Source organism: Syngnathus floridae, chromosome 15 (assembly GCF_059516105.1).
Source record: "Syngnathus floridae isolate MCC-2025c chromosome 15, RoL_Sflo_1.0, whole genome shotgun sequence".
NCBI lineage: Eukaryota > Metazoa > Chordata > Actinopteri > Syngnathiformes > Syngnathidae > Syngnathus > Syngnathus floridae.
Genome location: NC_142427.1, coordinates 5302542 through 5324134, shown reverse-complemented (window position 1 = coordinate 5324134; position 21593 = coordinate 5302542). Strand labels below are relative to the sequence as shown.

At 40.5% G+C, this 21593-nt stretch overlaps 4 protein-coding genes across 13 annotated transcripts in view; 1 reads left to right on the top strand and 3 right to left on the bottom strand.

Annotated features, from left to right (window-relative positions):
* Positions 1-159: 159 nt before the first annotated feature.
* Positions 160-11340, bottom strand: abcg4a (ATP binding cassette subfamily G member 4a). Of its 3 annotated transcripts, none has more exons than XM_088399525.1 (16): positions 10479-11340; positions 9021-9077; positions 8564-8790; positions 6195-6312; positions 5999-6131; positions 5854-5904; positions 5640-5785; positions 5431-5554; positions 5068-5182; positions 4843-4982; positions 4387-4485; positions 4068-4236; positions 3898-3998; positions 3553-3711; positions 3366-3484; positions 160-3301 (listed from the first exon to the last, which is right to left on the bottom strand). In XM_088399525.1, the coding sequence occupies exons 3-16, from the start codon at positions 8787-8789 to the stop codon at positions 3076-3078; spliced, it is 1926 nt and encodes a 641-aa protein (XP_088255651.1). In that variant the 5' UTR covers position 8790; positions 9021-9077; positions 10479-11340; the 3' UTR covers positions 160-3075. The 3 variants fall into 3 exon arrangements, with proteins under 3 accessions (XP_088255651.1, XP_088255648.1, XP_088255649.1); XM_088399522.1 differs by lacking the exon at positions 10479-11340 and adding an exon at positions 9414-9503; XM_088399523.1 differs by lacking the exon at positions 9021-9077.
* On the top strand, positions 10697-13359 carry LOC148386020 (cobalamin binding intrinsic factor-like). Of its 3 annotated transcripts, none has more exons than XM_088399553.1 (5): positions 10697-11176; positions 11999-12128; positions 12289-12430; positions 12501-12634; positions 13127-13359. In XM_088399553.1, exons 2-5 carry the CDS (start codon positions 12053-12055, stop codon positions 13195-13197), a joined length of 423 nt encoding a protein of 140 aa, XP_088255679.1. In that variant the 5' UTR covers positions 10697-11176; positions 11999-12052; the 3' UTR covers positions 13198-13359. The 3 variants fall into 3 exon arrangements, with proteins under 3 accessions (XP_088255679.1, XP_088255678.1, XP_088255676.1); XM_088399552.1 differs by having other exon boundaries at positions 10698-11176; positions 11984-12128; XM_088399550.1 differs by having other exon boundaries at positions 10700-11176; positions 11991-12128.
* On the bottom strand, positions 12920-15795 carry LOC148386019 (C4b-binding protein). 4 transcript variants are annotated; one of them, XM_088399542.1, is made up of 6 exons: positions 15660-15795; positions 15259-15391; positions 14678-14845; positions 14434-14601; positions 14153-14353; positions 12920-13881 (listed from the first exon to the last, which is right to left on the bottom strand). In XM_088399542.1, the coding sequence occupies exons 2-6, from the start codon at positions 15353-15355 to the stop codon at positions 13868-13870; spliced, it is 648 nt and encodes a 215-aa protein (XP_088255668.1). In that variant the 5' UTR covers positions 15356-15391; positions 15660-15795; the 3' UTR covers positions 12920-13867. The 4 variants fall into 4 exon arrangements, with proteins under 4 accessions (XP_088255668.1, XP_088255669.1, XP_088255670.1 ...); XM_088399543.1 differs by lacking the exon at positions 15660-15795 and adding an exon at positions 15458-15523; XM_088399544.1 differs by lacking the exon at positions 15660-15795 and having other exon boundaries at positions 14678-14842; positions 15259-15630.
* The window catches only part of slc25a35 (solute carrier family 25 member 35), a 27638-nt gene continuing 21389 nt past the window's right edge, over positions 15345-21593 (bottom strand). The window contains exons 3-8 of one of the 3 annotated variants that reach the window (XR_015863254.1): positions 20101-20253; positions 18751-18885; positions 18095-18291; positions 15854-15895; positions 15660-15756; positions 15345-15391 (exon numbers count right to left, since the gene is read on the bottom strand). Coding sequence is in view for 2 of the 3 variants with exons in the window: in XM_088399535.1 (XP_088255661.1) it covers positions 18121-18291; positions 18751-18885; positions 20101-20253 (459 nt within the window). In the remaining variant the exon portion in view is untranslated. Of the gene's footprint in view, positions 15392-15659; positions 15896-16615; positions 18292-18750; positions 18886-20100; positions 20254-21593 lie in introns of those variants that run through there. The other 2 variants (XM_088399535.1, XM_088399534.1) reach the window with 2 other exon arrangements.

The following is a 21593-nucleotide window of genomic DNA, read 5'->3' as shown; positions in this document are numbered from 1 at the left end:
TATGCGGTAAGCGGAAGTCGGTAAACGAAACAGGAAATGACATTCATGTGTCAAAAAGTGCCAAAATAAACTAATCAAATCAGTAATTTATTTTATGGGACACATCCACCAATGTTTAACTCCCGTGAGTAAAACAACTGACAATTTGCAAGCAATGGCAAAGGTTATAAATGATCTTTATTATAAGCATTAGAACAGATTTTAGGATACAGACCAACAATGTTTTTGAATGAAAATAATCTTACAAGAAATGATACACAAATAATATCAGACAAAAATCGGTCCACACAAATTTGTACATAATGATAACCGTAGACAAATAAATCACCTTTGACAAGGAGTTTGGTAACTTCAGTTCTAGCATGATAAAAAAATGTGTCAAGACTGACTTGAACATGCATTTATATGCTGCATCCCTTCAACTTGCCTCGTCCCTGAATACTGCTATGATACATGATGTGACTCAATTGGTGGATCGAACCAAGTACTTAGGACAATTTTAAAATTTAGTTTGTCGAGCCAGTTATTGTAGGAATTGTTTGGATTTTCAAAGATTGTAGAAATGCATTTTCTGTGGTTAGTAAACAAATGAGGCACCATAACCTTTTTAAAAAGTATATCCTGATAAATACATAATTTGAAATCGTAAAAGAAACATCCTTTTTTTCATTTTTGTTTGTCTTCAACCACAGAGGCAAACATTCCCACTCTGGTTAATGACTTCAAACCACGTGCTTTGTTCCTGTGTTAATTAACTTTTTTCTCTACCCAGCAGACATTGTTTTTTTTTTTTTAATATCTTGCAGAGTCAGCAACCATCTATGCTTTTTGATGTAATTTGAGGATGCTGAAAACACTGTATCTGTTGTGTTGGCAATAAATTGACTCCTTTCCTGCCACAATTTCCTGCACTTGAGAGGCAATTATGTTGACATGATCTGGCATAAAAGCAATACCTTCCCCGTGGCATTAACATAATTTAAAGTAGCATTGGCATTATATTTGAATTGTATCATTTCTGCTTTTACCATTGTAAAGCATCCATTAACATGCACATTAAAATGCCTTTTACTGAGCAGTCACCACAAAAATAAATGTACATTTTCCTTAATGAGATGTGTCATTTAGAGTAGTTATTGCACACAATGCCATTGGCAATAAATTAAAGCTCTTAAATAAAGTTTATGTTATAAAACATACAAGAGACGTTAGTTAGATGGGATGTTGGATTATCAAATGTTACAATGTTTTCTATTGCTATTACTAACACAACCAGGCCCCCGCTACTGTATATTTTACCAAAGTTCCAGAAAGGGAGTTACAATTCTTATCATACCTTCTAAATGAACCACCATGTACAAAACAATGCACTTCACTTGCTATAGTCATATTCAACAGTCAAAACCATCTTCTCCCTTCATAAGTTTCACCCGAAAATAACATGTAGTATTATTGTTTTACAACTATGATTTTATCATAATAATACTGTAATTGTATATCATTGCCTCCTTTCATTGATTGTGTCTCACATGGTTATCTTTTCACTCCTTCATTTCTCATTCACAGCAGCAACCCATCTTGGGTTTATCTTATTTCTTAGGTTATGGTTTCCCCAAGATGCATACACTTACTAGATGGGGGTCATAATTTTATCATGAAATTTCAGGTCCTTCAGTGTGCAGGAAACATTCTGTTGTACTCTCCAAACAGCACTCATTAAACTTTAAGCTATAAAAAATAAAATATAATACAAATAAATAAGATTTTAAAACATATACTGAAAAGTGCATTGTACTTGTATTTTTTTCACAGCATAACATATCCACTGTACAATCGTTGATTATATGCCTACATTATTTTATACATTATATTTAGGATTACTAAGTAGCATAGATTGAATAAGAAATATTTCATAGCAAGTCTACAGGAAAATAGTTGCATTGCCCTGAAACAAAGATGCATGTTTGTGTGTATGTATGTGTGTGCGTGCGTCCATGTGTGGCTGAGAGACAGACAAACAGACAGACAGACCAACATGTACAGTGATATAAGTTGTATGCGCAAACATCCAGCATTGAAGCAGACAAAGCTTGTATCATTCTAGTTCAGAGGCACACAATCAGCCCAGCCAGCATTTCAAGTAACGAGCATTGTTTTGGAAAATGCACATCAGTCAGACATCAGCAATTCTGAATGATGGAGACAAGAAAAGATAATTCCATCATGGAAGGAGGGGGAGGCCAAACAATCATACAAGTACTTGGACGGATTGCTTCAGACAGAAGAGTAACAGCGATTAGACAGGCGTCTTTTTTTTGTTGTTGTTATTTCTCCCCTCACCCACCCTTAGCTCAGCTACAGCACTTTTCTTAAGTGCAGCCAGTTAAGTTCTGATAGCCCTCTGTATCAGGATGGAAGCAGCAATCATGCCTGTTTTGTCCAAGGTTGTCTGCATGCTTCCTGGATGCCTCCCTGATACAAATAAAGAGGTCTTATCCTGGCAGCAAATGAGTAAGACTCACTGATGACATCTTTACAAATCCTTCATCCTCAGTCTTATTCATGGTGCGCGCCATAAGGCCTGTGAAAATGATCCATCATGGGGTAGGAAAGTCATTCTGTGGCAGTTGGTATGTTACATTTGCATCCCTAAAAAGGAGACACTGAACTCAGGGAAAGTGGGAGCTGACAAAAGGTCCTGGCACTTGAAGTTTCCACTTTCCCTGCTCACAACAGGAATGTATTTTTCTTGAAATATGGGTGTTTCAATTAAACACCAATCATTGGATTTCCTGTGAATCTAGGATTTCTATCTAGGCATTGAGAGACAAAAAGTAACTGATGCGCCACTCTCCTTGGAAACAAGTACACATTCCAGATTCTTAGTTGAATTAAACATGCTTTCTGTTTCTTTTGCCATGGTTCATATGTATAGTGAAGATGAGCAGTCAGTCCTGTGATGGCAATCATAGAAGGAATCCAAGTTGGAGGACAACGAATGAGGGGACGGCGTGAGGAAACATCCATGTACAACAAGCAGTTTTACAGGTAACTGATATCAACGAGTCGATCCCCTCAACGCTCAGACTTGACTTTGTACCGCAGGACAAAGTAAGTGGCCAGTCTGAGAACAACGAAGAAAACCCCCAACACCATGAAGTCTACATAGAGCTTTGCATCCTCCACATCCAGCAGCTGCAGGACCTCCTCTGGCTTTTGAAATTTACACACAAGACCCGGACATTCAAGCTCAGTGCGGTTCATCCCGTAGATGGAGAGTATCACTCCCTCAAAGCCATACCTGGAAGTGGCAAAACATCATAAGCACAGGTGGCTTTGACCTAATGAAAAAAATCAGAACATACCTGACATAAGATACGTAGGAGCTCCACTGCAGGTACTTGGGAATGGTGTCAAAATTTACAAAGAAGCCAGAAAACAGTAGCACAGGTATGGCTGTGACTGGACCGACAAATGTTGCTACCTATGGAGAAAAATGACATAGCATTTGCTGGGAGGAAAAGAATGTCCTTCTAAGTAAGTGGCCCTTACCTGCAGAGACGTGGATGCAGCGCCAATAAGCAGCCCCAGCGACTGGGCTACAAGGGCTGTGGATGTCGACAAGGCCACGAAGAGCAGGTAGCGACCAGCCTCAGCTGGCTGCTCAGTCATCCAGTACACAATACTGCAGTACATGATTGGACAAATCACCTACGGAGGAGAAAAATTATGCATTGTTATTCTTGTGGTCCCCGCCTACTATCAGCACAAAATGATACGATACTGTTACCACAATACAAATTGGAAGTTACTATGAAAACCATTTGTTTGTTTGTCTGACATCTTATTCCGGACAGTTCAAAGTAACCATTGAGTGCCAAATCTATGAAACATTACCTGGAATGGTACATCCGCCACTGTTTTTGCCAAATAGTAAGCCTTCAGGCTATACCAGTAGTTGAGGTGTTCCCTTATAAAAACAGGCATTTCCAGAGGAACTGTGGAAGCAAAACATCAATAAGTGACTTGGAATAAAGCAGCAAGTCAATTATTCCAGGCCATCTTACAGGTTAGAACGGTGGGCATGAGGGCAGCAAACATGAGAAAGAGCATCGAGAAGAAGAGGAAACCCGTGTTGTTGAAGACTTTACTGGCGTCGTTTCCAATTTTGAGATAAAGTAGACCGATCAGCACGCCGATACACAGATGGGACATCACTCTGAGGTGGGTCAGCACCTAAAAAAACATCACAAATGCACATGCATGTCAATATACTCTCGGTACTAAGTTTCTGGATTGTTTACTCTGTTTGTTCTTCAGCCAACAAAAAGCTCATTGAGTGAAAGTCTTACATTGACACATTATTGAACTCAAAACAAGTTTTACCGTGTCCCGGCATATTGTAATGAAGGTTCTTTTGAAGAGGATGCAGAACTGCGTGAAAGTACTGGTGGCAAAGCTACGTTTCTCAAGGGTCCCCGTGTCCTGTGAAGAGAAAAACGTACAAACATCAGGAAAATAAAATAATCGATTTCCCCACAAAAAAAACAGGTTCCACTCATGCAGTTATCAGATAATTAGAAAGAAAACAATACTTTTGTTTATAGTCAGCACTATTGGCTAATGTATTATATACTAACACTCATTAGTCATATGCATGGGAGACCAAAACAGGCATTTAAGAGCTCACGTTGCATATTTTATGTACATTTGTAGAATTAATTGGTTAATAAACACTCCTAAATCGCATCTGATTAAAATGCTCTCCTTATAATTGGAAGTAAATGTTGTGTACTCTTCTCATAGTTTCCATTGTGTGGTGTACATATCAGAATCCCTTACACTGTAGCACTGAGAGGGACAGGATGAGTCACTCTGGTCTCTTGAGTTCTTCTTGCCCTCCTCGGAGCACAGTCCACCCTGAACCGCTTCAAACAGCACCGGGTTCAAGTCTCCGTACTCTCCTGATGCCACCTCGATGACTGGCAGGGGAGAAGACGAGCACCTTATAGAAGGCTTCAAAGATGCCCACGCATCAAGTAGTAAACAAGGAGACTTTGAACTCACTAAAATCTGCAGGATTGTGATATGTTGGACAGTGGAGGCCCAGGTTCTTCAGATAAGGGATGAGGTAAGGGACTGTACCCTTGTAGATGCATTGACCTTGACTGAGAATGTACAACTAGAAGAAAAGATACAACAGCGCTTTCATACATTGGTAACTGAATTATACTCACAGGCATTAGTTCCAAAGTAGTAATTGAATCAAAAATAGAATATCATAACAGGACATCATTGAGCTGTATATGTTAAGAAATGAATAAAACAGATAAAACAAGACGCCCGGGGAATAACTCTCCTGCTCTCTCTGTCAGATACTGACTCAGGCTTATCTTTGCAGAAATGAAACAATGCAAGCATTCAGGTTACCTTATCAAACATCTCAAAGAGCTTTGCACTGGGCTGATGAATGGTACAGATGATTGTTCGCCCTCCCTGAGCCAGAGACTTCATGAGGGAAACCACCTGGAAGCATGACGCGCTGTCCAGTCCACTAGATGTGACACAAGAAAAAAGCACAGGCTTAAATCCGGAATTGTGCAGAGATGATGCAGACGAGAAGAGACATTATGTTGTACCTGGTAGGCTCATCAAAGAACATGACAGGAGGGTTGTTGACTAGCTCGAGGGCAATGGCCAGTCTTTTGCATTGACCACCCGAAAGAGAGTTGGTTCGCGTTTGAGCACAGTCCAGAAGGCCCAGAGCTGTCAGAATCTCATGGACCTGAAACACAAGCAACATGCTCATAGCCGTCCACCCAACTAACCGTCAACATATATACTCAGACTTACCAGTTCCTTTTTGACCTGCATGCTCTCATTGAGTTTCAGATTGGCAGAGACCTACAGGAAAGAGAAACCAGATCCATCCATCTTCTCTAGCGCTCATACACCGATCACAAGGTATCAAAATAAAAACTAGCAGAGGTCACCTCACCATCATGGCCTCCCTGGTCGTAAGGTGCGGCAGTAGCATATCATCCTGCATGATGTAGCAGGACATCTTCCGGAAGGTCCGCAAGTCCCTCGGGCGGCCATTCACCAGGATTTGGCCCTTCATGCCTGTCTCCCTGCATTCAAACACAAACTATGAGTAGTACCAGACAGTGCAAATGTAACACTTGACGTCTCACCTGTAACCTGCCAGGATATTCATGAGGGTGGACTTCCCGGCTCCGGAGGGTCCCATGATACCAATCAGCTCTCTGCTGTTAAACCTTCCAGACAGACACTTGAGGAGGGCTTTGTAACCTAATGGAGAGAAAAACAACCAATTCATATTTCTGCATCTCGTCTCAGTGCTGTTCAAATAAATGGTCATCAAAACACTTTCAATTACTCAAATGTGAATGGATACTTTTTACAATTAAAATTGCTTGTAACTGTCAACATGGAAATGTGTGTAATATGTTTTTAGATAGAAATTTGCATAATGTATGTTTTTACATAGTTACGACATGCCACAGGCAGTGAAGCAATTCCACACTGTAATTGAATTCAAGCTCTTTCGTTTCATGCTTACAAAGATGCAGGCCACTAACAAGCAAAAGCCAAAGGCTGCTTTTATTGCAGCATTTTTAATGGCTATGCGGAATAATGACACAAAGGACATTATGTAATAAATGACTTAAAAAAATGTCATAAACTCTGAAATGAAGCCATAATGGAAAGTTAGAAAGGTTCACTTGATCCCTGTTGTGAGGGAAAAACATTTCTCCGTTTCGATGTGCTGCATACTGACGATCCAGACTTCTGCTGAAGCTCGTGCATAATAATGCTTTTATCTGTGTGACACTGCAGGGACGGACATCTTTATCACCATGTCTCACTCAGCCATATGGCAGCAAGAGCGGCTCAATGTCCGCTACTGACACACATACGCATATAAGAAACATTCAAAGTCAAATATATTTGCACACGATTTGATTTAAACCTATTTATGTTTTGATAGTTTGTAATGGCGCAGAATTGCACTGCATCATATGTATAGTGCAGTGCTTTGAATATTTTATCCCTTTCTCAAATCAAGCAATTAGTTGATGATAATGGCAGCTCACATACATCACGTAAGCCTGATTTCAGTTTTCTTAGAGGAGCATGACTCTTTGGCTGACTCGTGAGATAACATTTATATTCCATGCCATTATTCCCAGCAGGGCAAAGGCACTGCTTTATCATTATCAGATATTTTCTTAGCAAATTGAAAGGGAGAATGAATTATGAATTAAGCAGCATTAATCAAGCGAGTTGCTATAGTCTAGCCCCAGAAAAATCCCGGAAGATGCTGTCTAAGATGCATGTAAATCAAAGATGTCCTCAAAAGGTCATTCTTTTCAAACTCAGAGTGATTCACTTACTGATCTACCACTTCCACAACTGAAGGCATGTTTCGCGTATTTCCTCCCCCACGGTCAAAGCATTGATGGTCATTATTGACATGTAAGCAAGTTGTTTCAACTTAAAAAAGAACAAATGACTTTCCTTGCCAAGCATGGCAGCCTGACAGCAGCACTTCAGCTCTTTTACTGCCCCACCAATAAAGGAGAGAACACAACATTAATCCACAGAGCGGGATGATCATCATCCATAGCGCTTTCTGTGTACGGCCCATTTGCCACAGTCATCTCTAGAATAACTCATAAGCGGTGTCACCGAGATAAAGACTCATGGCGTTTATGGCTTCTGACATCACGGGCCTTTTGTGCTTCTGTGCAGCAATTGGAGCCTAGCTCTGAAAGACTTTGCTTAATTAGGAATAACAGGCACTTCCTGTTCACACATCTTCCGTATGATGAGCCGAGGAGCCCGTAGGGGCAACGCAAGCAAGTGCACAAAGTGCAGAGCCGTTTTGATGAGCCAAGGAAAAACAGTATTGACTTCTGCTCAATATTTCCTGTCTGATCCTCTCTGCTTTCGCAAGACCACCCCATAATAAATACTCTACATGGGACAACACACTTACAATTACAGCCACTGCCTGAAATGAATAATGTCTGGCCCCTCTTAAGCATACATGAACGCACCCGCCTTGTTAAACCCACAGAGGACGTAACAAGTTCAGAGAGGGTAGATTAGTCGGTAAGTCACGCTGACCTAACGTTGGACATCCTTTCATCATTAATAAGGGCCAGTGTGTTTCAATGCTGTTCATATTTCATGAGCGGATCAATCATGTCTGACTCACTGACAACGCAGGAAAAAGAGATGCAAACAGTGTGACGATCTGTGAGCGTCAATTATTTACTATGGCTGAACTTTGCTGAGCACTGCAAAGGCATACGTGTGTATGTGTGTGCGTGTGCGTGTGTGTGTGTGTGTGTGTGCGTGCATGCGTGTGTGTGTATGTGTGCATGTGTAAGAGAGAGACTACACAACTAGGCAAGAAATAACGAAGAAAAGAAATCTTCCAATTGTGACAGTTCCTTAAAAGCCTCGCTGCGAATGTGTGCACCGAAGCTTCTGATCACCGTCCATCATTTTTAAAAGGGGTGCAGTACTGTACCTCTCCTCCTCCACCAGGGACCCTCACGGATGGTGTACGACAACTCATTAAATTCCAAGTCCACAGCAGAGCGACGTGGGAGGTGGGAGAATCGCTGGGCCTCAGTGATGTGATTCTCCACTTTCTTCAGGTGCGTGAGCAGGGGCGCCTCCGGGGGTGCCCCGCTGTGGAGTTTGGTCTCCTCCATGGGGATACTGACGGAAACCTGCTCCGTCTTTTCAGCCATGCTGAAAAAAAACCACAGATAAATGACACATTTGAGTTAATAAAGTCAAATTTCTACACTGACATCTCGCGAGACAAAGAATAGATTTTAAACTCTTGCTCAGCTCTGAATGGATAATAAAGATAATAATGTGGCTGTTGAGTGCAGTGATATGGATGGTTGAAGTATTATATTGCGCGGTCACAAAAAGTAGACCCTTGGGTGCTGATGTACCCTTGACAGTTGACTTACATAGCTTCAGAGTTATCTTTTTGCCCCTGGAAAAGATTGTAGTGGAGTCGACCGGTGCTGTCGAATGATAAGACACGTTAATTTGGATAGTACCTTGAGGGTTGAAAATATGTCTGCACTGCTCTATTTCTGGCAGTGCAATTGGAAGGGTGTTTCTAATTTCACTCTTTTGCTTCTTACATAAGATAAAAGTCCAGAAACATCACAGTATGCTGCTGTGTAATTATAGAATTAATAACAAAATAATATTTTAAAAAATGGGCCTGGTTTTATTCATAATAGCAGGTCTTGTTTTCTAGTTGTCTAGTATACTGGAATCCTTTGGCAGATCTGTTAAATGAACATTCGCAAAAACGAGTCACCTTGTCAAATGATGCGATTCCTGACAATTACCTTAACTCGCTGCTTGAAGGCATGATTGCGAAGGTTAAAAGCTGATGTCTGGTTTCAGTTTTGCTTATTTAAACGGCCATCTGTAAAATCTGGCAATACATATGCTGGAAAACATTTGAACTCAAAACATTCTGCCTTCAGATATCTTTGGAGCCTTTCCCAGCATAGCATATATTTAATTTTACCCATCCCTGTGTCATGGTAGTCCACCTTAATGTGTTGCTCAAGCAGAAAGGTGCGGTGTTTAAATCTCTTCCAGAATTGCACATCATCGGCCAAACCTGTGTGTTCATATGATCAGTATGTGCAAACATGCAGTGCAGTCTTGTGCAATAAAATATGCTCACATGAAGAACCTTGACCATGGCTCTTCTATTGATCACCATGCCATTAGTGAATTTCCATTACCAGGCTACATATAGGCCCTGTAAAACTGACTTTAATGGCCTCTTGCTCAGATGAAGGCCTGCCTGTTGTGTCATCCTGTGTGGCGCCCACAGCTGAGCCACATGCAAGTCTACTATGTATATGTAAGGATGAAATATGCTTATTATTCATTATCCATCCATCCATGCATCCATCTTTTTTGCTCTGTTTATCTGTGAGCTGGAGCCCATCCCAGCTGACTTAGGGCCAGAAGCAGAGTACACCCTGATTGGTTGCCAGCCAAATTTAGGGCAAACCATTCACACTCACATTCACAATTATTTGGGGTTTCAATTGTTTTAAGCATGGTTTTAGAATGTAGGGGAAAGCCAGAGTACCACCAAGAATGGGGAGAACTTAAAATTCAGATAGGCCTGTGCCTGGATTCGAACACCAGTTTAACTGTGGGGCGGATGTGCTAACCACTATTCCACCGTGCTGCCGCTTGTTATTTAATGATTAGCTGTTCTGCGTGGATAAATAAAAGCAGCTATAAACTGTAATCTGACAAGAATCAAAATGCCCTATAGCTGAAAATCCATTGTGGCATACTAATCATGAATGTTTTATGAATGTTTACATTACGGTCACATCAGTTAAAAGTAGACATTCCTTTACATTGCTGTATTATGCACTTACTTAGTGTTGTGTGTTGAAACGAGCAAGTAAGACGCCTGTTTTCGCTCCCTGGGTGGGATAGCAACAGTCCACAGGAGATCCCTTCAGAAAAAAAACAACACAATCCCAGCACATCAGAAGCGCCAACAAATACTCCCAGCCGGCGCGTTGATGGAGAGTCCAGGGCAAAAACAATCCAGTTGGTTTGCGGGTGCAAAAATAGCACGGCTGTTTCTCGTCAAAAGATCTCCCGGGGTGCGGCAGCCGCTCATGGTGTCATCATCATCCCGCATCCTCTGCACAGGCAACTCCCGAGATTAAAATCATGTCCGGCGTCAAACTACGACCGTACCCCACTGAGATAACCTTTATCTTTTATCTTATCCATCCACTGTGAGCCTGCATCCCAAATTTCGTTTGATGTTGCTGGAGGAGGATGAGAGGATGGTTGAAAAACCTCCACTTGGCTTCTCGGACGGAACTAAAGTGCTGCAACAGTAGCTCGACGTGCGGACGTCGGACGGTCAGTCGGTCGGTGATCTCGTATGAGTGGGGTGCGCACGCCGGTCTGGGAGGTTGCAGGGCGTTGCTGCTGGAGAAGGAAAAAGGAGAAGAATAAAACGCAAAAATAATTGCTCAGTTTTCTGCTTATTCCATCCAGCATGTGTGCATTCACTGCATGCACACTTACGCGTAGACTAACAATTACATCATTCAAGGTAAGATCCTGAATTAAAAAAAAAAAACAATTCACCACCACGACGATTTCATTCCCCTAATCAAAATGTAAATTACGTTTGAATATACAAGCAAAGGTGCGTAAACAGTGAGGGTAAACAGTGAAGAATATTTGCGTGCTCCACTGTCTCTTTAACGCCCGCACCTGCGCAGCTGCCCGGTGCTGATGCTGCAGTGGCCGGGTTATTTTCGGTAAATCAGCCGGGGTTACTCGCGTTCAAGTGGGCCCAACATGTCTTACATCACCCCAAGGGAGGCCATCAATTCCGTTTTGAGCCAATCACACCTGACACTTTTTCAGAGCCGTTTAACAGGAGCCCTTCATATCCATCTCATGTGAGCAATTTAATTTTACAAGTGTCAAACTCAAGGCCCAAGGGCCAGATCTGGTGGCCACATCATTTCATGTGGCCCGCTAAAGCAAATCATTTGTGCTCATTTCAAGTTTATTGCTAAAATCCATAGCAAAATTACATGCCATCTTCATTCGTCGTAACGCTGAGCTATTGTAAGCTTCTTTATTGTTACCAAACCTTTTTTTTTTTTTTTTTGATAAATGAATGAACAACCTATTTTGGTCTTCAAAGGAGTACTCCAGATTGCATGACATATTTGCCCTGTGGAAATAAGGATTGCCTTTGTTCACCTGCCTTTGTAATAATCCACTCATACAAAGGCAAGTGATTTATAATGAAAATGACATTCTGCTGTAAAGATAGAGAGCAAACACTTTTACAACTCAACAAAGAATGTATTTGTAAAGCTATGTGCTGACTGAATAACGTAAGGTATTAGCTGTCCAGGTGAGGGCCATATAAATACAATAGACGTGAGAGGGAAGGGAACAGTCATACAAGATGGCTTCAACAAGACTGGCACTCCTCTCCATGGGCCTGCTGCTATTTTCTGTTCAAGAGATGCTCCCTGTCAAAGGTAATTATTTTGCATTCATTGAAAATAAGCAGATAACAATTGGCTTTCTGATAAGTATTTTCATGTGTGAATCTCTATAATGCAATATTTATCTATTTAAAAATAACATTGTACATTAAAATAACATTGATTCACTTGTGTTGTGGAACTTGCTATGCAGGACAGGCCTCAGTTGCCATCAGACTGTCTGTGGAGAACGATCTGTCTAACTTGACCCCTGAGACCTATTTGACGTCCGTGGTGGAAGGAGGGGTGCTGCTGGGGGCTTTGAGGAGAATACAGGAGATGCAGCCTCACTTCAGGTAACAACTTGCATGTGTTGATCTCAGCTGGTTTTCTTTCAAAGTCTAGCTTATGCGTTGCATCCACTAGTTTCACCCTGAAGGAAGACCCAAACTACGGCCTGTTTCTGGAGAGTGTGAATGGCGTAGCTGGAAGTGAAAAGGAGCAAACTTACTGGGAGATTCTGTCAGAAAACTCAGGGGAATACACACGCTTGGATGTGGGTGAGTTTCCTCTCCAGAGTAAATCACATCTGAGGGAGACTTAATGAGCTGTAATGAGACATGGGGATTTTGGTTTGCATCCACTCATTGCTTTGGGACACCCTTTTGTGTAATGGTTCTGCTGTAATAAATTATGAACAGTATTAGGTCCAAATAAACAATCCAATTTCCATCAGACATTATTCCTTTATAATACAACAGGTAAAAGTTACATTTTAAAGGATGTCAAAGGTTTCACACCGCATCCATTCACATTGTTCCAAAGATGAACTAAGACTCAAAATATGAAGGAGTGGATTGCTTTATTGATATAAAATGGACACAACTGCCCGTCAAAATTCACACTCCTACCACAAAAGACAAAAAACAGATCATCTTTTTTGTTTTAATAAACCACTTTTCAAGGTAACTGGAAAACCAATGTGAAATTAACTGTGCAGTAAAAATGTGCCCCCCCCCCTCTAACCATGTTTCTTTCGTGTGTTTTCACAGGAATTGGCTGCTACACACCAGCAGAAAATGAACACATAGTGCTGAGGTTCAGGAGTTGGGCCATCATCTGAATCATTTGTGACAGTGTCAACTGATAACTTCTTTTTGATTTAATGCAGAAGGTGATGTAAGGTTTAGAAAAATACAATGGTTAACATTGGTAATGAAGTATCCAAATGCGCCTTACTAATCAGACCCTAAAATATTAATAAAATACAGCAAAAAAAAATAAACATTTTGCAAGACATTTTTTTGCATACCTTTCTACAGTGATGTGTTTAAAGAAACAAACTATCCAACAACATTGTCTGTGTTAAACGTGCCCTGTGAGCTACTCACAGTGGTGCTCCTCCCTTTTGCAATGAGATTAAGGGTTCAGATCCCCGAGGGACAGATGGACGACGCAGTGGAGCCACTAATCCACACAGTTCCATTCCTCTTGTGTGTTTAACTTACAATAAACTACGCACTAAAGTGTACATAAACACTAATGTAGACTGTAAATATCATCAAGTCTGATTCTTGGATCAATAATAAGCTTTTAGAAAAGCTGATACCATCTTTTGGAATGTGTTGAGGAATCCAAAGATTGGCCCGGTCCAATTAATATAGATATAGGCATAATAAAGATATCAAGATTAACTCAATTAATGTTACTTGCGTTAACTTAATAGCTCAGTTACACCAGATGAACAATCTGCTGTCCTTCTGTTCTGCAGGGGATGTCTCCTGTTACTTTATTTAGCCTACAGATACTGAAAACACAGAAAAGAGATGGGTCATACACACTGTGGGAATCTCCTTTAAAGAGAACCTACAGAGTGACTAATGCTAAAGGAAAAGCACAGAAGTAACAATCAGAGTATATTTGACTTGTAAAGTGACTCTTAGATAAATTGCACAATAACTAATCCTCATCACAACCACAGTATTGATGATAATGGTTGTAGCTGTAGACCCTGAAGCAACAATTACAGGGGAGAATTGATGAATTTTGTAGTATGTTAAGGCCCCAAAGCTACTTACGGCATGATAAAGCACAGTCACAGATGCAAGGGATACACTGAGAGAAGAAACGCTTCCAGCCGGTCTCCTTCTTCTTGCAGTTGTGTATCTGAGTGCAGCCGAGTTTGGGAGGACCCGAGTAGCTTTTATATTCACAGGTAGCGTTGCAGGTTCCATTGAGTTCCCTCTCACTGATTTCAATGGAGCCCTTTTTGCACATTCCTACAAATAAGATTGAGGGAGGACAATTATAAGAGGGAGAAACAGTCCTGCAGTGTTTTAATACCATAGTGTTTACATACTGAGGCAGAAAGGTTTCGGCGTCCATAGGCCATTAGATTGGCAAGTCCGGGTGTCGTTTCCCACTAGCATGAAGCCAGGAAGACAGGAGTACCTCAGTACAGATCCCACCCACCAGTCATCTCCATCCACCATTCCATTAAAATCCACATCTGGCTTCCCGCAGTTCACTATCATCAAATGTACAAGCATAAGACCAAGCTACATACTAATTAGGACTCAAGTGTCCTTTTATTCTCGCATTACCTCTGCACAGAGACTTGTAACCCAGCCAGCAGCAGCTTGAGTCGCCACAGGGATCTTGCTTGAGTTCATGGTGGCGCGCCTTGCAGCCCGGCAGACAAAGTGGGGCAGTCCCTGACCAGTAGAGGTCACCTAGGAAATCTGGTCGGCCAATCCATTCGGTGTCACCTACTGGAAACACTTTGGTTACTTTTTTTTTTTTTAAATAACATCTATGGCAGTGACAGGTGACTAGATAAAATTGTAGAAGATCTGTACGTGACTGTCTTTCTTCAACTCCTGCAAATATGCTGCATTAGTTAGCTAGCTGTGCAGGGCTAGATTTCACAAACATATCATAGATTTCAATCATATCATTGACTCAGAACATGGGTCATGGAGTCATTCCAGAATGAGGACATTCTTCATTCTCCCAAAGAAATTGAAATAATCCATGCAAAACAATACAGAAAATCACACTCGGGTGAATGATACTGCACGAAGACAAAATGTAACTTCAAGCAGACAAGAGTTCATCAAAAAGAGTTCCCGTCATGAACTCAGCTTTATCAGGAAAGTAAACAGAGCAGCAGAATTGATCTTACCACTAACTTCTACCTCTTCGATCCATTCAGACACCTGAGAAGTTGCACTCTGCAAGGATGTAAAAAACAGCAGCAGCAGCAGGGGATGAAACCTCATTGCTTTTCCGCTCCTTTGCAACAATTCTGGCAAACCCTGCAGATTTGGGAAGTCAGTCGAGTCATGATGTTCAGTAAGGAGTCAATCCATTACGGTCCTTACACATTAGCTGAGACAGGAGAGCTGAGTGAAGAGGATGGGAGTAACACACTTAAGCTTCTGTGTGTAGCCTAATCTTTTAAACATGCAATACCTCTAATGTTGTGTTTCGGGGGCAAGCAGCGGAATAATTAAAATCTTTTATTTCATTTTTTTTTTTGCATTTGAACGCACCAAACATAATGAAATTCTAAAAATAGCTTACCTGTATGAGGTCTAAAATGTTTCCCTCATCACTGACAGGTTCGGGTTAACGACGAGCTGCAATACAGCAAACGTGTCGCCAGGGGACGCAGTAAACCCTGCACAATACAACAAACGCACTCTACGCAATGTTTAACTACCAGTCAGGGGTCACCATTTACCAGAGTAATACTGATATTGAAGTGCTGCACTTGCCTGACTTCAGTCAGCCGGGGTGGGCTTCATTTCCTTGCAACCCTGAATGGAATAAGCAGTTAAAAAATACAAATGGATAATGAAGAACAAGCATTTCACAGTACCATTTTTAAAACTGCAATTTAATTTAAGTTTTGTGTATAGTAGATAAACACGATAATGTGGTAGGCATAACCTATCGCATCGTAGTGTGGATGCCATTTTCTTGATCCATCTTGTTCCAGAAAATTAACAAACACCAATGTGACGATGCTCTATGGGAGGTAGGACGCATTGGATGAATGAATTCAAGTTATAATTCCATATAAATACAGACAATCTAGTTGTCTACAATGTTGACAAACAAGACAGAAGCGGCGAATTGCCTAATATAGACTTGTCATTCTGATGGGAAACTGATTCAGAAGCGGCGAATTGCCTAATATAGACTTGTCATTTTGATGGGAAACGGATTCAACTCTACAATCACATCTTACCAGTTACATTCAGTTGAGCTAGAAACAGAATGTGTACAGAAGTGCCTTGAGTCATCATTCTTCCAAAATCATCACAATCTGTCTGCATGTCATGTTCTTGAGGTATACATATCCTGATACTGATGTAATTGGGTTAAGATTAGAACAGTGCTGCTGCTCAGTCACTTTTTGCACGTTTTACAATTTCAGCAGATCGTGAAATTCGTCTCAATATCAAGTGTGTTATGGGTTGAGCAAAATTAAGATTTCCAAAGGAAATTACAGGGTTCATGTGAAAATAAATGTGTATAGTATAGTCCAAAGAAGATTTATTGGCATTTCTTTTTCGTCCTGCACCAACAGTAGTTGCCCAAATCAAGGCAGAATAGTTTACATCATTCAGTGGATATGTTACCACATGTAACAGGGTATTAATACAGTTAGACTGAAGAAAACATTTAAAATCACCACACTGCTCATATGGAACATGGCATTTAGAGAACATTATCGCCAGTGTTAGACACAGTAGTCAAATATTTGAAAAATATATGTTCATCAAATAAACCAGTATACCTAATAATTGTATAAATTATTATTAAAAGTAACAAGCATTTTTTTTAATGTAACGTTACCAAAGTTGAAGCAAGGTTGGTTTAATGTCTTTTTGTGATATGTGTAATCTACTTTGCCTGATCCAAATTTGTGGTCAGACTATGCTAACATTGCAACTATTTGGCTACGCAATGGCACAAGGTTAGCTTCTGAGGAATTTCCTGAAGGTTCATTACTCAGTAATGTCTGTCTTTCATCTATCGACATGAACACTAATCACTCAGGCAAACTGTACTGAGTTCATTAGTCACCAAAAAAAATGTTCCAGAACACACAAAAGAAATGTACAAGTGCAACTGACATATAAATACTGATCAGCGCCAGATATTAAAGCTCTAAAATCCAAACAAGCCAAGCCTTTTTTCATGATTACATTTGACACTTGGATAAAGATGAAGCAGTTTGATAGCACTTTGAGGGGTATTTTCATAAATATGAAAACTGATACAAAAAATATTTTGGCTTAATTTTTATGCATATTTAGACAAAGCATTTCATAAATAGGCATTTCTTTAAAATTAGGGGTTTTTTTTGTTGTTTTTTTTAGCAGCAAATACGATTGTAACCAACTTGATAAAATTGCACATTGTACCATAGGCAACTATCATCTTATGATGAGACACAATTTTCACCAATCCATTACATTAAAGGCAATTTTAGTTCATGATTGAGGACTAAGTAATCAATGCTTATATAAAGAACAAATGGAGTGTTTTCTTTTTCTGGAAATGTGAGCCACTAAAATGGAAAAAATATATATGCCAGCTTGTTTGTTCAGTTCATCAACACTGTGCTAAAATGAATGATGATGCTACAAGAAGATCAGAAGTGATCATTGATTAGCTTCAGCACTGGATACTGTCATGGCTGGAAACAGCGGGATCCTCTCGATAGGCTGGCATGGAATGATACATTATTGGAGGTAGCAGGCCAATAGTACTGCAATCCATTAAATTTGAAAAGTCATCAACCACATTTGATGCGGTGAGGTGCTGAGCATTGTACATTCTATTTTTATTTCCCTTTCCTCGTTCATGCTACTGTGTTCTTTCTTAAATATTACCCTGGCTCCTTATGAGAAAAGAAAAACAACTCCTGGTTTTTCTTTAACCTCATAAAAAAAAAACTCATTGAGAATTCCTTGGAACCTGTGAGTCGTAGCCTAACGACTCACCATTTTCAACTTCCGGCTTGAAAGTGTTATCTGCGCAGTTGGTAGAATTTACGCAATTCTTCCCAAAAGAACAAAGAAAGGATGGTGTGAGGACCAATCCGGAAATAGGAGGCTCCCAAACCTTTGTAGAGTCCCGTTAGCCCCTCCTTTTTCAGTGTCTTTGAAAAGCAGTCAGTAAACCCTTTATAAAGCAGCCCCTAAAAGGATGAAGAAAAAAAAGGAATATATAATTTTGATTCAATGTGATTATTTGTACCCATTTTCCTGTTACTAATTTCAATTTTGTAAGTGTCAGATAAATACGACAACAAGAATTTGTAAATGCTGATGGCAGGTTGTGGAGAAATGTTGTTTTGAGTTGGATGGAGGATTTTAAGGGGCTTGGAGAGCTCACTGTGTTTTTTTTTTCGTTTTTTTTTAATTCTCCAAAATGGCACCCTAGCCACTTGAATAAATAAATAAATAGCCGAAGGAACATGCCTCCAGCTCAGCAGCAATTTAGAATCCCCCCTTTGAACTCCTACTCTCTGCCACTTTTTCTGTTTACATTATGAAGCTTAGGCAGCCAACATACAAACACAAGCTCCTCTTCTTTTACGAACGCACTCATTTTGCCCTGAGCGTATTCACAATTCACACACGGCCAACAACCTCACCTTGCCCTGCGGATCCACAGGTTGGTTGTAAAGCCTCGTGCTCACCACATCAAAAGGAGTCATGGCGAGCACCACCACCACGCTGCTGATCATGCCGGCACTCAGGGCCACCAACCAGCTGTTCTTTGGAAACACCTTAGAGGAAGAAGAAACAAAGTTCTGAACTATCTCTATAGAGATGATGATTTTCATTTTCCAGCATGATCTGGCACGTGCCCACAGTGCCAAAATCACCAGTAAATGGTGTACTGATCATGGCATTACTGTCCTCGATTGGCCTGCCAATTCTCCTGACCTGAACCCCATAGAGAATTTGTGGGGTATTGTGAAGAAGAAGCTGAAAGACACCAGACTTAACAATGGAAATGAGCTAAAGGCCGCTATTGAAGCATCCTGGGCATCCATAACACCTCAGCAATGCCACAGGCTGACTGCCTCCATGCCACACCGCAATGATGCAGTAATCCGTGCAAAAGAATTCCCAACCAAGTACTGAGTGCATTAATGGACATTTTCAAATGTTTGATTTTGTTTTGCTGTTATAAATCTTTTTTTTTTTTAACTTGGTCTGAGGAAATATTCTAATATTTTGATAGGATTTTTGAGTTTTCTTAAGCTGTAAGCCATAATCAGCAATATTAAAATAATAAAAGGCTTGCAATATTTCAGTTGACTTGTAATGAATCCAGAATGTATGACACTTGTTTTTTTAATTGCATTACAGAAAATAAAGAACTTTATCACAATATTCTAATTTTCTGAGACAGTCCTGTATGCTCACTCATCCCCATACACAGACATGGTTTCCCTGTCTTCTACTCTTTCTGTTTGGAAAATTGCAGCAGCATTAAAACTATTTGACACGCATTTGTGCTCTAAAACAAAAGAACGGTGCTTACTTAACAGAAACAAAGGGCGTGAGGAGGAAACAGATCTGACTAGTTAAACCAGCTCAGTGAGAGAGGAAAAGGAAACTGTTGTGATGACACTGGGCACTTATATATTGGGGGTCTTTTTTAAAGCAGCAGTTACATTTACGGCCTGGAAACTGGCGTTACTGTTATGTAAGCTCTGTGTTTCGAGCCGAGGGGGCCACGGAATGGTGTCATGTTTCTGTTCCAGAAGGTTGTGCCGCCTGTAGCTTTGTCCGTGTTACAATAACTGCTTCGACTGAACTCTTTGACGACAGTTAATGATTTTTGTTTGAGCGTACTTCCGCACGCAAACCTACAAACTTTGTAATGTTTGTACATTTGAAATGCCAAAACGGTCTAGGATTGCCTTATTATGTATAAACACGTGGGCCTGTACAAAGTGTTCACACTTAGCAAAAAGCAGTCATGTTCAAACCTGAAGATCAACCACCAGCTCTTTAGCAGAGGAGAAGGTGGACAGTTGAGATGCTGACCCCACGCTGACCCTCGGGATGGAAGCGCTTGCACCCCTCCACAGTCCTTGAATGCCGTGTTTCTTATAGATCGTCACCAGGGCATGGGACATTCCCTTTTGGAAGAAGAACAGAAACATCAGGACATCAATATTGTTATTCGTAACCGATTGCAATAATCCAGTGATTCTCAACCTTTATGGAGCCGGGGCACATATTTGGTTTGGTAGTGGGCTATGAGATTTTTGTAATCGGAAGATAGTTGTGTGAAGGCGATGGCCTTCACACATATGTTATTCTACACCATTCTCTATTATTGTGTGAAGGCGATGGCCTTCACACATATGTTATTCTACACCATTCTCTATTATTATTGTGTGAAGGCGATGGCCTTCACACATATGTTATTCTACACCATTCTCTATTATTGTGTGAAGGCGATGGCCTTCACACATATGTTATTCTACACCATTCTCTATTATTATTATTATTATTGTGTGAAGGCGATGGCCTTCACACATATGTTATTCTACACCATTCTCTATTATTATTATTATTATTGTGTGAAGGCGATGGCCTTCACACATATGTTATTCTACACCATTCTCTATTATTATTATTATTATTATTATTATTATTATATTTTATTCTCCACACTTTTTTGTCCCGCTTCTTCTTCCACATAATTCATCCGATTCACTCCGTTCCACTTTTGACGTATTCCAAATATTCACGAGATGAGCGCTTCCATTTTTCTCGTTCCGAAAATTTTCCGATTTCGCAAAATTCGCGAATTTACGACAAATTTTTCCCCATTCATTCTCAATGGCAGATTCGACATTTCACATTTACGTCATTCCCCTTTTAAATTCACCTCATTCAGCACATTCAAACCACATTCAGAATGATTCTCGACATTCCCAAAATTCCCAAATTCAAAAATTTCACGTTTTCACGTTAAAAATTTCGACAAAATTTCACAAAATTTCGTTTTTCACCTCTAATTTCTACATTCTTTGACCGATTCAACCCATTCCAACTTTCAACTGTTCATCTTTTGCCTACCTATTCCACACCTTCCCACTTACCAAAATTTCCCAAAATTTTATTTTGAAATTCACACCAAATTCTACAAAATTTAGTTTTTTCACTCTAAATTCTACATTTTTCAACCGATTCAACCCATTCCAACTTTATTCACTTTGGTCACTTCATCCTTACCATATTCACCCCTTCACCCCTACTTCCACTATGCTTACACAATTCAACCCTTGACCCCCACTTCCAGTGTGGCGGCCATCTTGGATTGACCCTGAAGTGCTCCCAATGAACCTAGAATGAACCGGAAGTGCCCCAATTCGAACCGGAAGTGACCTTAGGTAAACAGGAAGTGACCTCAGGTAAACCGGAAGTGACCCCAAATCAAACCGGAAGTGACCCAAATCAAACCGGAAGT

Bases quoted from the DNA above. Each gene is read 5' to 3' on its own strand.
- abcg4a (XM_088399522.1), bottom strand. From the start codon at position 9,436: ATGCCTTCAAGCAGCGAGTTAAG. The intron at 5,183-5,430 runs GTAACCTGAATG...CTTTTCTTCTAG, and splicing joins TCTTTGAGATGTTTGATAAG to TTGTACATTCTCAGTCAAGG. The intron at 4,237-4,386 runs GTAAAACTTGTT...ATGTTTTTTTAG, and splicing joins TTACAATATGCCGGGACACG to GTGCTGACCCACCTCAGAGT.
- LOC148386020 (XM_088399553.1), top strand. From the start codon at position 12,053: ATGGCTTCAACAAGACTGGCACTCCTCTCCATGGGCCTGCTGCTATTT. The intron at 12,129-12,288 runs GTAATTATTTTG...CTTGCTATGCAG, and splicing joins AGAGATGCTCCCTGTCAAAG to GACAGGCCTCAGTTGCCATC. The intron at 12,431-12,500 runs GTAACAACTTGC...TGCATCCACTAG, and splicing joins GAGATGCAGCCTCACTTCAG to TTTCACCCTGAAGGAAGACC.
- LOC148386019 (XM_088399542.1), bottom strand. From the start codon at position 15,355: ATGAGGTTTCATCCCCTGCTGCTGCTGCTGTTTTTTACATCCTTGCAG. The intron at 14,846-15,258 runs GTAAGATCAATT...AAGTGTTTCCAG, and splicing joins CGAAGAGGTAGAAGTTAGTG to TAGGTGACACCGAATGGATT. The intron at 14,602-14,677 runs GTAATGCGAGAA...ATTTGATGATAG, and splicing joins TTACAAGTCTCTGTGCAGAG to TGAACTGCGGGAAGCCAGAT.